This window comes from Eulemur rufifrons, chromosome 2 (genome assembly GCF_041146395.1).
Source record: "Eulemur rufifrons isolate Redbay chromosome 2, OSU_ERuf_1, whole genome shotgun sequence".
Classification (NCBI taxonomy): Eukaryota; Metazoa; Chordata; class Mammalia; order Primates; family Lemuridae; genus Eulemur; species Eulemur rufifrons.
This window is the reverse complement of record NC_090984.1, coordinates 43,618,424-43,631,142: the sequence shown is the minus strand read 5'-3', so window position 1 is coordinate 43,631,142 and position 12,719 is coordinate 43,618,424. Positions and strand designations below refer to the sequence as shown.

At 40.2% G+C, this 12,719-nt stretch overlaps 1 protein-coding gene across 3 annotated transcripts in view; it reads left to right on the top strand.

Moving 5' to 3' along the window:
- GALK2 (galactokinase 2) overlaps positions 1-12,719 on the top strand; it is a 117,444-nt gene that overhangs the window by 63,705 nt on the left and 41,020 nt on the right. For 2 of the 3 annotated variants that reach the window (XM_069460165.1, XM_069460159.1), the window contains exons 6-7: positions 8,003-8,101; positions 9,585-9,737. In XM_069460165.1, coding sequence (XP_069316266.1) covers positions 8,003-8,101; positions 9,585-9,737 — 252 coding nt within the window. The remainder of the gene's footprint in view (positions 1-8,002; positions 8,102-9,584; positions 9,738-12,719) is intronic. The other variant, XM_069460169.1, reaches the window with a different exon arrangement.

The window sequence follows — 12,719 nt, the reverse complement described above, 5'->3', positions numbered from 1 at the left end:
TCCTTTTTTTTAAATTAAAGCAGGCCTATTTTTTTCCCCCTTAGAACACTCCAAAGTGTTTACAAGTTAGAGCTTGGTCATCAGCCATGTTACAAAACAAAGCTAGTCTACTTCGGTCTCTTTTAGATTTACCTTGGTACTATTAATATTTCATGGAGAGTTTCTCCTTCCTGGCTGTGCGCTACCTAATAGGTTTGCCAACTGGGGAAGAATTTGAAAATAGCCCCAGGTAAGAACCCAGACATTTTGAAAGTTAGGGTGGAGAAGAATTGCAGGAGGAGAAAAATAGAGAAAATATTTGAGGTAAACAAAAGTCAGAGGAGCCGTTAATGTTTTCATCTTATCTAGATAGAGCAGTCAGGGTTATAACAAAAAACAGATGGCACACTCAACAATAAAGGACATCTTATTTCACTGGGACTATTTACGAAGGGGTGGGTGTGGGGGACACCGAGGACTAGTTGTTACTGCCCTTGGACCTGAAGGTGCCTTGGCAGGGAGAGTCCTGCCTTCACTCCCTTTCTCTTCCCCATTTCCTGCCAGAGTCCTCTGCTGGACGAACCCAGTGGGAAGCAGAGTGCACAGGAGCCTGTTGATGTACAGTCACATGCTGCTGCTTAACAATGGGGGTACAGTCTGAGAAATGCGTTGTTAGGTGATTTTGTCACTGCGTGAACATCACAGAGTGTACTTAACACAAACCCAGATGGTGTAGCCTACTGTACACCCGGGCTATATGGTATAGCTTATTGCTCCTAGGCTACAAACCTGTACAGCATGTTACTGTGCTGAATACTGTAGGCAACTGTAACACAATAGTAAGTAATTGTATATCTAAACATAGAAAAGTTCCAGTAAAAATACAGTATAAAAGGTAAAAATACACCTGTGTCGGGCACTTACTGTGAATGGAACTTGCAGGACTGGCAGTTGCTCTGTGTGAGTGAGCAGGGAGTAAATGTGAAGGCCTGGGACATTACTGCAGGGCAGCTCAGGGACAGATTCATTGGATCTCTTCGACAGCATTTTTGAACATATATTCCAAGTTCTGCCACACTGTGGGAGAACCAAAAGAAGTGCTGAGACCCAACATCCACTTTCTTGAACACACAATCTTATTACAAATTATAGCCCAAGGATAGTCTAATCCATCAGGCAAAAAAGCTGACCAAGAAAACTTACCCTTTGGAAAATAAATGTCTGATTGCAATCTCTTTCTCTAGATTTTCATTCCTTTAATTTCTTTTTACTTTTTAAAATTTCTGTTAAAAACTTAGATACAAACACAAACATTAGCCTAGGCCTATTACACAGGTTAGGATCATCAATATCACTGTCTTCCACCTCCACATCTTGTCCCACAGGAAGGTCTTCAGGGGCAATAACGTGCATGGAGCTTCTGGAATACCTCCTGAAGGACCTGCCTGAGGCTGTTTTACAGTTAACTTTTTTTTTTATAAGTAGAAGGAGTACACTCTAAAATAATATGTAGTATAGTAGATACACAAACCAGTGACATAGTTTATTGTCATTATCAGGTGCTGTGTAGTGTACACAATTGTTATGTGCTATACTTTTACACAACTGGCAGCACAGTAGGTTTGCTTACAGCAGCATCGCTACAAACGTGAGTAATGCATTGTGCTATGACACTATGACTGCTACAGCATCACTAGATGATAGGAATTTTTGAGCTCCATTTTAATCTTATGGGACCACCATTGTATGTGCAGTCTGTCATTGACTGAAACTTCATTATGGGGTACATGACTATAGTTCATCCTGGTCAGTCTTCTGGGGTCAGATAGCAGGATGAAGGTAGGTGGTCAGCAGCTCCGGAGGGGCAAATAGAAGCTGTCTGGCACACTACTTTTACATTTTCTTTTGAAAGACTTGTTCACCTGAAGACAATATCAATATTGTGAGCTTCTTGAGGGCAGACACTGGCCTATTCACTTACCTGTAGGACACTATTTAAACAATTATTGAATGAATGAATGGGACTGTTTATTTCCTTCCTAATGGCTGACAATAGCAGTATAATTCTGGCTTGGTTAGGGTCTTCTGTTTTAAATAGTTAGGCTTCCCATAGGCATGGTTAACTAATTCAAAGAGATCAACATTCTTTCTTATGTAATTCTCCTTTCAAAAATTTCCTTAGTAAAACTGCGAAAAGAATTCACTGTATTAATATCTTGAGTCTTTTTGTATTATTATTGTTTTCCTAAATATTTAGGTTTAGCTTTAGGCAACACATTCATGAATCGTTAGCCCTTCTCCGTGGCTATTAAATCTAACCCTGCTTGCTATTTCTCCTCTTATCTAGAACACCGCTGGCCAGCAGATGGGCAAGCTGTTTAATTTAGGGAGACTACATGACTTTTGGTTCCTTTCCAAGCTACTTCAAGAGAACTACACAAAGGGCTAAACTAGCCTCATTAACTATCTTCAGTATCTTTGAAAGAAGGTCTGTGAATAATATCAGGTTTCTCCTAACTATTCAGAGGGCAGAAGTCAGAACAGATACTAGCTTATTGGCTCCAAATATGGAGAAGTTTCTCATGGAAATTGTCTTCCCTAATGATTCTGAGATGTTGGTATTTTTAAGGAAGGGATAGAGAGCCAAATGTCACACGTGACTAGTTTGGAGGTACCTGGGGTTCTTGAAGTGCTCAGGTGTAAGAGCAGAAGAAAATACATTGGTGGGGAGTGGTGTGAACCCTTTCTTGGTTAGAGCTTTGAGAGTTTTCAGGCTGTGTGTGTGTTTGTGGTGTGGGGAGAGGTGGAACAGCTTCAGAGTCCCTCAGCCATCAAGTAGAAAGATAACTTTGTCCTTGCCAAATGGAATTAGGTTCCTGAATTCATTTTGATCTTTCCATGAAGTTAGCTTTCAATAGGTTTCTTTTCCATACACTTTTTTTTTTTTTTTTTTTTTGAGGCAGAGTCCTGCTCTGTCACCCTGGCAAGAGTGCCATGGCATCAGCTTAGCTCACAGCAACCTCAAACTCCTGGGCTCGAGCAATCCTCCTGCCTTAGCCTCCCCAGTAGCTGGGACTACAGGCATGCGCCACCATGCCCGGCTAATTTTTCTATATATATTTTTAGTTGTCCATATAATTTCTTTCTATTTTTAGTAGAGACGGGGTCTCGCTCTTGCTCAGGCTGGTCTCGAACTCCTGACCTTGAGCGATCTACCCGCCTCGGCCTCCCAGAGTGCTAGGATTACAGGCATGAGCCACTGTGCCCGGCCTCCATATACTTTTGATAATGTATTTTTGACAGCTCCTTCTTATTCTATTGAAATCTGTTGAGATTTCACACAGCTTAAGTAGGTATGGGGTATTGATTTAGTGCCTTTGTAAGTCACTCTGATTATAATTCTTGGAGTTCTTGGAGGACACTTTATGGTTCTATTTCCAGTGTCCCAAAGGACCGAAAAAGTGTGGGTAGGCTCATATGTCTCCCTCACAGTGGATTTTTCTTTTTGATGGGTCTGGTTTTTTATGAAGAAAGAGGGAAAGCCCCTCCCAAGGCCTGTTGATCTCTAAGGGCCTTTAATTCAAAATACTCTTTTTTTTTTTTTTTTTTGAGACAGAGTCTCGCTTTGTTGCCCGGGCTAGAGTGAGTGCCGTGGCATCAGCCTAGCTCACAGCAACCTCAAACTCCTGGGCTTAAGCGATCCTACTGCCTCAGCCTCCCAAGTAGCTGGGACTACAGGCATGCGCCACCATGCCTGGCAAATTTTTTTTTTCTATATATATTTTATTTGGCCAGATAATTTCTTTCTATTCTTAGTAGAGACGGGGTCTCGCTCTTGCTCAGGCTGGTCTCGAACTCCTGACCTTGAGTGATGCACCCGCCTCGGCCTCCCAGAGTGCTAGGATCACAGGCGTGAGCCACTGCGCCCGGCCCAAAATACTCTTTATACCAAGGAATCATGTTTTGGGGAGAAATTTCCTGAGCTCCTTCACCTCCATTAATGGTTCTCTGAGTTCAGGTCATGCCATCTCTGGCTTACGCTATCGGCCTAATTTTTGACCACTGTCAGAAGAATGCAAATTTTTTCTTTAAACAGGATTTTTTTTTTAAATGTTCATTTCTAGTTTCCTCACATCTCATAGTAACCATTTAGGATTTGTAGGATTTGATCTTTTTGCTTTTAGTACTGGGGTGAAGAAGGGCTAGGCCACTGAGTAAACCAGCTGGTGGGCCAGCAGTTTTTTCACTAGATGAAAGAATTTTTCACTACAGGCATGTTTTGTTTTGTGGGTAGGGACTCCCCTGCCCCCTTAAGTAGACCAAAATGCTTCTAATGGGGCACCCACTTTCCTGTTTGCCTCAGGCTTCATTATTTCTTAATGTCTAATTGGCTCTTCTAGGGACATCCAAAATCTTTTCAATTTTCTCTTTCCCTGAACACTTAACAATGGTTCTGGAATAATTATAACTTGTCTTTACATTTGACTTGAAACTTGGCAGCTTTCTTGTGTAAATCAAATGATTCCTTACTTATTACATAACAATAACAAAATTAACATTTGTATAGTGCTTTAGAGCACTGTCCATGTTGCTGTTATTTGAGATGTTTTTATTTAATTCATTGGATGGTCACAATAATCCCATGGCTAAGGATGTGGGTAATTTTCCTCTATGTTATTATGGATGGGAGGTAATATAGCATGGTGCTTACGAGTATGAGTGCTGGAGTTAGAGAATTCAAATTTGAATTTTATCTTCAGTAATTACTCGTCTAGTCTCAGCTAATAAACCCACTCAGTTTCCTAATCTGTAAAATGAAAGGTATCTATTTTATAGGGTTGTATGAAAAGTAAATAATTTAGGCAAAGCAATTAGAACAGTCCCTAGCACACAGAGTAAAAACTATTATTATTAATATTATATGAAGAAATGGAAACTCAGAAAAGTTAAGCAATCTGTCTAGGGTCACATAGTTAGTAGGCAACAGAGTTAGGGCTTGAACTTGATTTGGAGGTGTTTGGTACTGGTTTCTGTCCATTATATTTACTTCTAAATTCCTCATGCATTCAGGGGGCCTGTAAATTGAGCCATCCTTTCTTTTATCTTTCAACTTTCTTATCTTCATTTTCTTTGTGTTCTGCCCCTGTCCAGTCATGGAATCCATGTGTCAGAATTTAGCATAAGAGGTAGCAACAAGGCGTAAAGATATCCCTTGCTCTGCAGGTGGACTCTCCGTGACACAAGATGCTGGGGACTTCTGAGGGTCCCTCTGAGTTCAAAGATGCTGGAGTCCTTCCAAATTCTGTCCAGATAGATAGTCTTAAAAATTGACATTTTATTTCTATTAAAGTACATAATTGTTGCCACACATCAAGAATTTTTTAAAAAATAATTAATATGTATAAACTTCTCAATGTTCTGGTTTCTTTCTCCTTCGGAGGGAGAATAGTGAAATTTTGATGAATCTCATTTGTCTTTTTGTATTCCTTTGAAGTAGTGAAAAATAAGTTAGATTATCTCCATTTTGTGGGGAGCAATTGCAGCCTGATGTGAAAAAAACAGAGGCTTTGGTGTCAGATAAATGAGGTTCATATCCTGCCCCTCCACTTCCAGTTATATATCTCTAAACCCCATTTTCATCTGTATAGTGGGGATAACAGAGCATTGTGTGGCGGTTTAAAGGAGATAATGCTCATAAAAGAGATAATGCCAGGTACTTAGCATACTTAGCACATACTGGTACTCAGTAAATGTGGCTGATACTGCTATTGAGGGGGAGGTGACATTTTATATTGGCTCAGGGTCACTGTTAGGCAGGTATCCCTGGTCTCATCATTTCTCACTGAATGCTGAGTGTACTGCTTCATCTGGGTATGTTGTTTCTCTACATTTTAAATCCAAGTGTTTTGACCTTTTGGTTACCAATTTATTTTTAATGTGCCTATTATGGATGGATCACTGGCTTTGTGTGTCAGCAGGCCATGCACGATGCCCGTTACATCAAAATCCCAAGTTCACCTTGTGTCACAAGGCAAAGTTAATGTTAGTGAATCCACGTGACCAACAAGGAATATGACACTTGCGGAGTCTGTCAGATGGTATTTGGGCAGCTATTCTCAGAAAATGAAAGCAGCAGGTGTTTACTGAGTATTTACTGCTTGCTTGGCATTATGTCAAGTAGGGGACACAAAAGAAACACCGTACTATATTCATCTCTCACAGGACTCAAAATTTTCTGGGGAAAACAGTTGTGATGGAAACATGACACAATTAAAAGACAATAATAAGCACTCTGATTCAGCTCATACTAGTTAAGTTGACTCAGGTCTAGGTGCTGCATGAGCTCTCATAGACTGGTAGATAAAGAGACAAGTAAACCCGCACTTAAAGTGTGGTTCAGTAGCCAGGCACAGTGGTGCAAGGCTGTGGTACATGGTCCCAGGGAGGTTCAGGTGGGAAAATCACTTGAGCCTAGGAGTTTGAGGCCAGCCTGGGCACCATAACAAGATCCCGTCTGAAAAAACAAAACAAAACAGATAGTTCAATAAATGATAATAGAGTTATAAATATAGAGTGTAGAAGAGGGGTTATGTGGTATGTGTGCACTTGGGTGGTGGTGCACATTTCAGGGGAAGGTGATGCTTGAGTTGTTGATTAGTGGGGGATGCTGGGGAGAGGAGCATTGAGCAAGGAGGACAGAAAAATCGTACCTGTAAAGGCAATGAGACATGAAAGAGCCCTGGGGTGGTAAAGAACAGCATTTGTTTAGTGTTCCTGAATGCTGGAGCCTAAGGATTACAGTAGTAGTGAGAGAACAGGCTGGAGAAATGAGCAAGGGTTAAGTCATTAAAGATCTTGTGTACCATGCTGAGAAGTATGAACATTAAGGTGTTGGCAACTAAGCAGGAAAAAGATGATTATATCAGTGTTTCAAAATGATTACTCTAGGAACATCTACCAGTAAAACAGGTGAGAAATAAGGGCTTGAATCAAGTCTTAGAAAAAAGAAAAACTGAATGAATAAATAGTGTGAGTAAATAAATGATACTAAGTATTAATATAAATGCTGTGTGAGTTTAGAAAAAGGGGACACTACAGTGGGAACAATATTTGAGGAAGACCTCATGATGGAGAAAGATTTGAGTGGTCAGCCACTTGCCAATAGTAGGTAGCCAATAAACTGTTAGTAGGTACCCAATAAACTGGATATTGACTATTAATAGGATCCATATAGGAGAGAAGACAGAAAGTAATACCAGGTTGCATAGACATTTGTGAGATGGTCAAGGAGACAAATCTAGCTGGATAAGAGTGGTAGATAATACAGTTTCATATGCAAATTAGTCCCAGATTTTAGAAGGCTTTGAAATACAGGTTGAGGAGTTTGGACTTATTTCTTAATCAGTTAGGAAGCAATTAAGATTCTTAAGCAGATATTTCAAGATTTTTAGTTAGGATTAGACCTGCATTCCTCTATTAGGCCCCTTCATCTTGGTTGGAGGAAGATGTATCTTGGTGAGATGACTCTAGTTCTGATTATTACATTTAATGGGAATGCCGAACAGACTGCATTACCTTTGGATGGGAAAATAAAGGCAAATGATCCCATTGGCTGTGGGTAGACTATAGAATAGTCCATTGTTGGGAGACAAAGGAAGCTGAGGCAAAAATGAATGAGTGCCGTTATGAAGTTTTCAGTGATACTAGTCTAGATAGGGATGGAGTAGATAGAAAGATGGGAGAAACTGCTTACCCTAGGGAGGCAGGCAGGCATAGCAAAAACATAGCATGCACAGTCAGTATGTTATTCCATATCCATAGCAGACGTTGTTAATTGATCTTGGTGTATTTTCCCGTCATGCTCAATGGTAGTCTGGAGCCCTTGTTAATGCAATGCTCTAGGCGGCTTCTATTAATCAGAGTTGGCACCAGAATTCAAACCTATTTGTCATGCCTGGAGTAAGTAATGGATGAGAAATAGATTTTGATTATTCACAGTACAAATCAATTTTTACCTTTCCAGGTAGAACTTGCGGAAATCTGTGCGAAGAGCGAGCGTTATATTGGCACTGAAGGAGGAGGCATGGACCAGTCTATATCATTTCTTGCAGAAGAAGGGACAGTAGGTGTCATTCCAAATAGGAGCTATTTGGAAATATCAAGTAGGGAAAATTCACATGGAAAGGAAGGCCTTGAGATCCCAGGCATGCTTGGTTATGGGCAGCCTATTGTATTAGGTTCTATTGTAGGGTGGTAATTTCCCAACTGCTTTGTAACTCAAAGCTACTACTAGTTAACCTACTGTTTTCATCTTGATCATCCCTCCCTTAAGCTTCCAGAATCATACTTCACGTCTATTTTTCTCATGTGTCTAGTTTTTTTCCCCTCTCTTCTCTTTTTCTTCATTGTTAAGATGAGATTTCTCAATTCCCTAGTTATTGGGATCTCATTTCCCGCTCCTGTCCTAAATCACTTCATCGCATGACATTTTCATAATCTCATGTTGGTTTTAAACCCAAATGTTAGTTCTCTGACCACATATATTCACAACCCCTCTTTTTATAATTTACTCTTTGGTTTCATTTTTCTTTGTCAACATTTTTGGGGCTTCAGCGGTGGGAAAAAGAATGTTGACAGTAAGCCAGGAATGAATTCCTTAGCCAGATACCACTTCCCTTTGGCTATCAACTCCCTTAGGCAGAGCAGAGGTTTTGGCTGTTGCCCGTAAACTGCTCATTTTTAAAATAGAGCAAACATTTCTTTAAAATGTTTTCTTAGTTTTTCATCAGATTCCTACAGGCTTGGCTATTTTCCAAGAACACCTGGATTCCTTCTTATTAAGAATATTTGTTGTTGATTCCCCTAAGCCAAAGACATAAGACATGAGGAAATTTGGTTTAATACTAAGAAAATACTCTGGGTGTTTTGGATGAGACCTGACAGGCAGACATGAGGGCAAAAGTACGATGTTAATGTAACTAAGCTATAGAGTCTGAACAGAGTCCAAGTTTTGGGGCTTGCAGAGCACTTCGCCATCTGACCCATGCTTTACCTCTCCATCCTAACCTCTTACCAATTCTCACCCCCCAAACTCTAAGCTCCAACCAATTTTCAATACCCATAGCTCCATTAACACCCCACATTGTTATCTCTGAACTTGCATAAGTTCTTCCCTCTTTTTGACATCCTATTTGGGGAAAGAAACCCTCTGTCTGCCCTACTCTTGCTCATCCTTTAGGCCTCAGTTTAGATTTCCCTGTTCCAGAGGAGCGGAGCCTATGCTAGGCTACATCTGATCAGGCACTTCAACTATATGTCTGCATAGCATCCTGTGCTTTGCCACCATTGTAACACACTTGGAAACACATTTGTCTACTTGACTGTATTTCCTATTAGATTGTAGGCTCTATGAGAGCAGTATCACTGTCTGTCTTGTTCACTGTTGTATCTCTAGTGTCTAGTACAGTGCCTGGAAGTCAATAAATAATATTTGAATGAATGAATGATTTTTTTTACAAAACACTTTGTTAAGGTAAATAAATGCATAAGTGATTAAACATTTTCTGAATTCTAACATATCTCACCTGTTATTTTTCTTCTTGTAGGCCAAGTTGATAGAATTTAGTCCCCTGAGGGCAACTGATGTGAAACTCCCAAGTGGAGCAGTGTTTGTGATTGCCAACAGTTGTGTGGAAATGAATAAGGCAGCAACTTCCCACTTCAATATCAGGGTGATGGAGTGTCGGCTGGCTGCAAAGGTATGAATGTGACAAACCAGTGAAACTTGAAGTAGACTTTTTCTTGTCCTTGTTCTCTTTGTTTCCTATTACTTTATCTCAAATTTTAGGGCAACATTCTGACTGCAACAACATTCTAACTGAAGGTCTTTGGGTACAGAGCAATCTGATTTCAAACTTAAGAGACAGATGAAGCAATAGGTGTGCCCTCCAACCTCTAGCTCTTTGGAAGCTATATGAACTTTGCAGTTGAGTCCTCTGGGGTGGCATTGGAAATAAAAGGACTGCTTATATTTGTGAAGTATAGGCCATGGGTTAGGTCTAATGGGCGGAGAAAGATAGTTGGGGGCAATTGATGGGAAGTGACCACAGCTGGTCTTGTTTCCTCAACAAAAGTGATGGCAACTTCACCCTTCCTGGTCCTCTCAAATGCAGTTTTTATACTGGGCTATCACTGTTCTCTCCAAAAATACAGGCTTATTGCAACCCCCCTGTGCCCTGAAAGAAGACTTCTTTATATGTCTACTAGGGAAACACAGTCCAGAAGGGAGTCTTGGCAAGTCTCTTTTCCACAGTTTAGAAGACCTCAGAGTTAAGCCTTAAACCTATTTAGAAAGTATTCCTTCAGTAGCTGTTGTGTACCTTGCAGCATGAAGATATAGAGAGGAGTACAAGGACATAGGATTAGAGAGAGTAGACAGTAGAGAAGAGGAGAAGAGGGTTAAAATTAGGGGGATACAAAATGGGAAATGGTTAGTATGTGATCAGGTCGTAAGTAATCAGATGCTCCAAAAAGTGGCACAGAAATTAAATGTTATGGAGGATCCAGAATGACACACTGACAAGACAGTTGGGAGAACTGAGGCTGAGGATTAGGGCATGAATTATGGGTCAGGAGCTCCACTGTGCTTTCTTCTGCTCTTGCTTTGATCGCCTGATGGATACTGGTGGATATCACCTCAGATTCATGATCACCAAACCTTTACCAGGCCCTAAATACAACCTGAAATGTATTTTCTCAATAGTAACAATTTCAGACCTTCTTTGTTCTTCTAAAAGTCTGATTACCCGACTCAGACTGACTAACTTACCAAAATGATCTTATCCCATATTCCATGTTGGAAATAGACGCGGTCAAAGGGCTTTGGCTTCCTGCCACCATATCGGCTCATCTCTGTTTATCTACATCTCCTTCCATGTGTGGTTGCAGGAAACTCACTCCAGCTTTAGCCTGTATCTCACCTCTGTCTCTCTACTTAATCCTTTCTATTGGACTTTATGCATTCTAGTATTTTGCATTGAAAAAGTCTACCCTAGATCTCACAGCTCTCTCCAACTACTATGTCTCTTTCGACTTTCTCATTTTCTTCACAGCTAAACTTCTCAAAAATTGCTCTCTATATGTTCTTTATTCCTTTACCTCCCTCTCATTCCTTAATCTACTAAATTCTCACTTTTGCCTTCTCCACAATACTGACTTTGCTCTTAGCCCACCAAAGATATTTTTATAGGCAAATTCAGTGGGCTCTTTTTAGTCTTTATCCTATTCCTCATTGGTTTCCCTTTATCTTTCAACAAGGTTACCAACCTCTCCTTCTTGAAACGTTCTCTTTCTTTGGTTTCCAGTACAATTCACTTCATGTTTTCTTTTTCTTTCTATTTTTCTCGCTCTTTCTTCCCCACCTCCTGCCAGGAGTGAGGGATTGGTGGCATTCACCCTCCTCCCACAGACCTTTAAATGTTGATGTTCTTTGAGGCCTTGGCCTTGATCTTCTCTCCTTTCTTGTGGTCTTTCCTCTGTTGATCTCATGCCCTCTCACAGTTTCAACTTCCATCTCTATGCTGATGAATTCCTAATGAACACCTTAAGAAGACCTTCTTGGCTGAGCTCCAAACCTATATAGCCAATACCTTATTGAACATCTCTACTTGAATGAATCATAGACCTCTCAAACTGATCATGTTAAAATTGAACTCAGTCTTCCTCTCACAAGCCTTTTATTCTTCCATTGGTATCATCGTCAGTTATTGACTATCACATCAGCCTTCTCACTGTTCCTTAAATCCATGCTTGTCTTTTTCCCAATCATTTTTCAAATAACAGAGTGATGGTTAAAAATTTAAATCTGAGCAGGTAATTCCCCTGCTGATTGCCTTTCAAAAGCTTCCTATGGGAATGAAATAAAAAGTTCATATCAATAACCAGAGAGCTGCCAGATCTGAAACTTGTGTACCTCATGACTTCATCTCTTAGCATCACCCACTTCTACTACACTCCCACCATGAGGCTCGTTCTCATCTCAGGGACTTTGCACGTGCAAAGTCCCTAGGACACTCTTCTCCCAGCCCTCTTTGAAGTCTCAGTCTAAATGTCCTTCAAGGAATCCTTTCCTTGACTTCCTTATTCCTAGGCTAAGCTGGAGCCCCCTTTATATTTTACAGCACTTGTAATTCTCAGTTATGGTACTTACCATAATTATTTGTTTAATGTGTATCTCTCTTTTAGATTCAGTTTTATGTGAGAGCTGAGACTGTGTCCATCTTGTTAAATCTTATATCCCTAATGCTTGATGTGATGCTTAGGGTGAAGTAGACACAAGACAACATCTGTTGAATAAATGAATGACTACTCCCTTTCTCACCTGCTCTGTCTCAATTATTTTGCTCAATTTCACAATTTTTTACCTATGCCTATTGTGTGCCCAGCATTGGCCTCGGTCCCGTGGAGATGTGTAAGGTGTAGTTTTCCCTTGTTACTGACCCAGCTCTTCTCCTCTTACTCCCACCCCCTCAAGTGGTGAAGTTGGGGAGAGTAGAGCTATGATGAGTCAGAAAAATAAAAGCTTTTTGTTTCTGGAAAATTTTGGGTTATACATTTTTTTTTAAATTGTGATATAAATGCTTTATTTAGAATTTATTCATTAAGATAATTTCTAAAAATTATGTAATAGAAATGTTTAACATTAAACTTTTCACAGCATCTGATCGGTACATATATGCAGA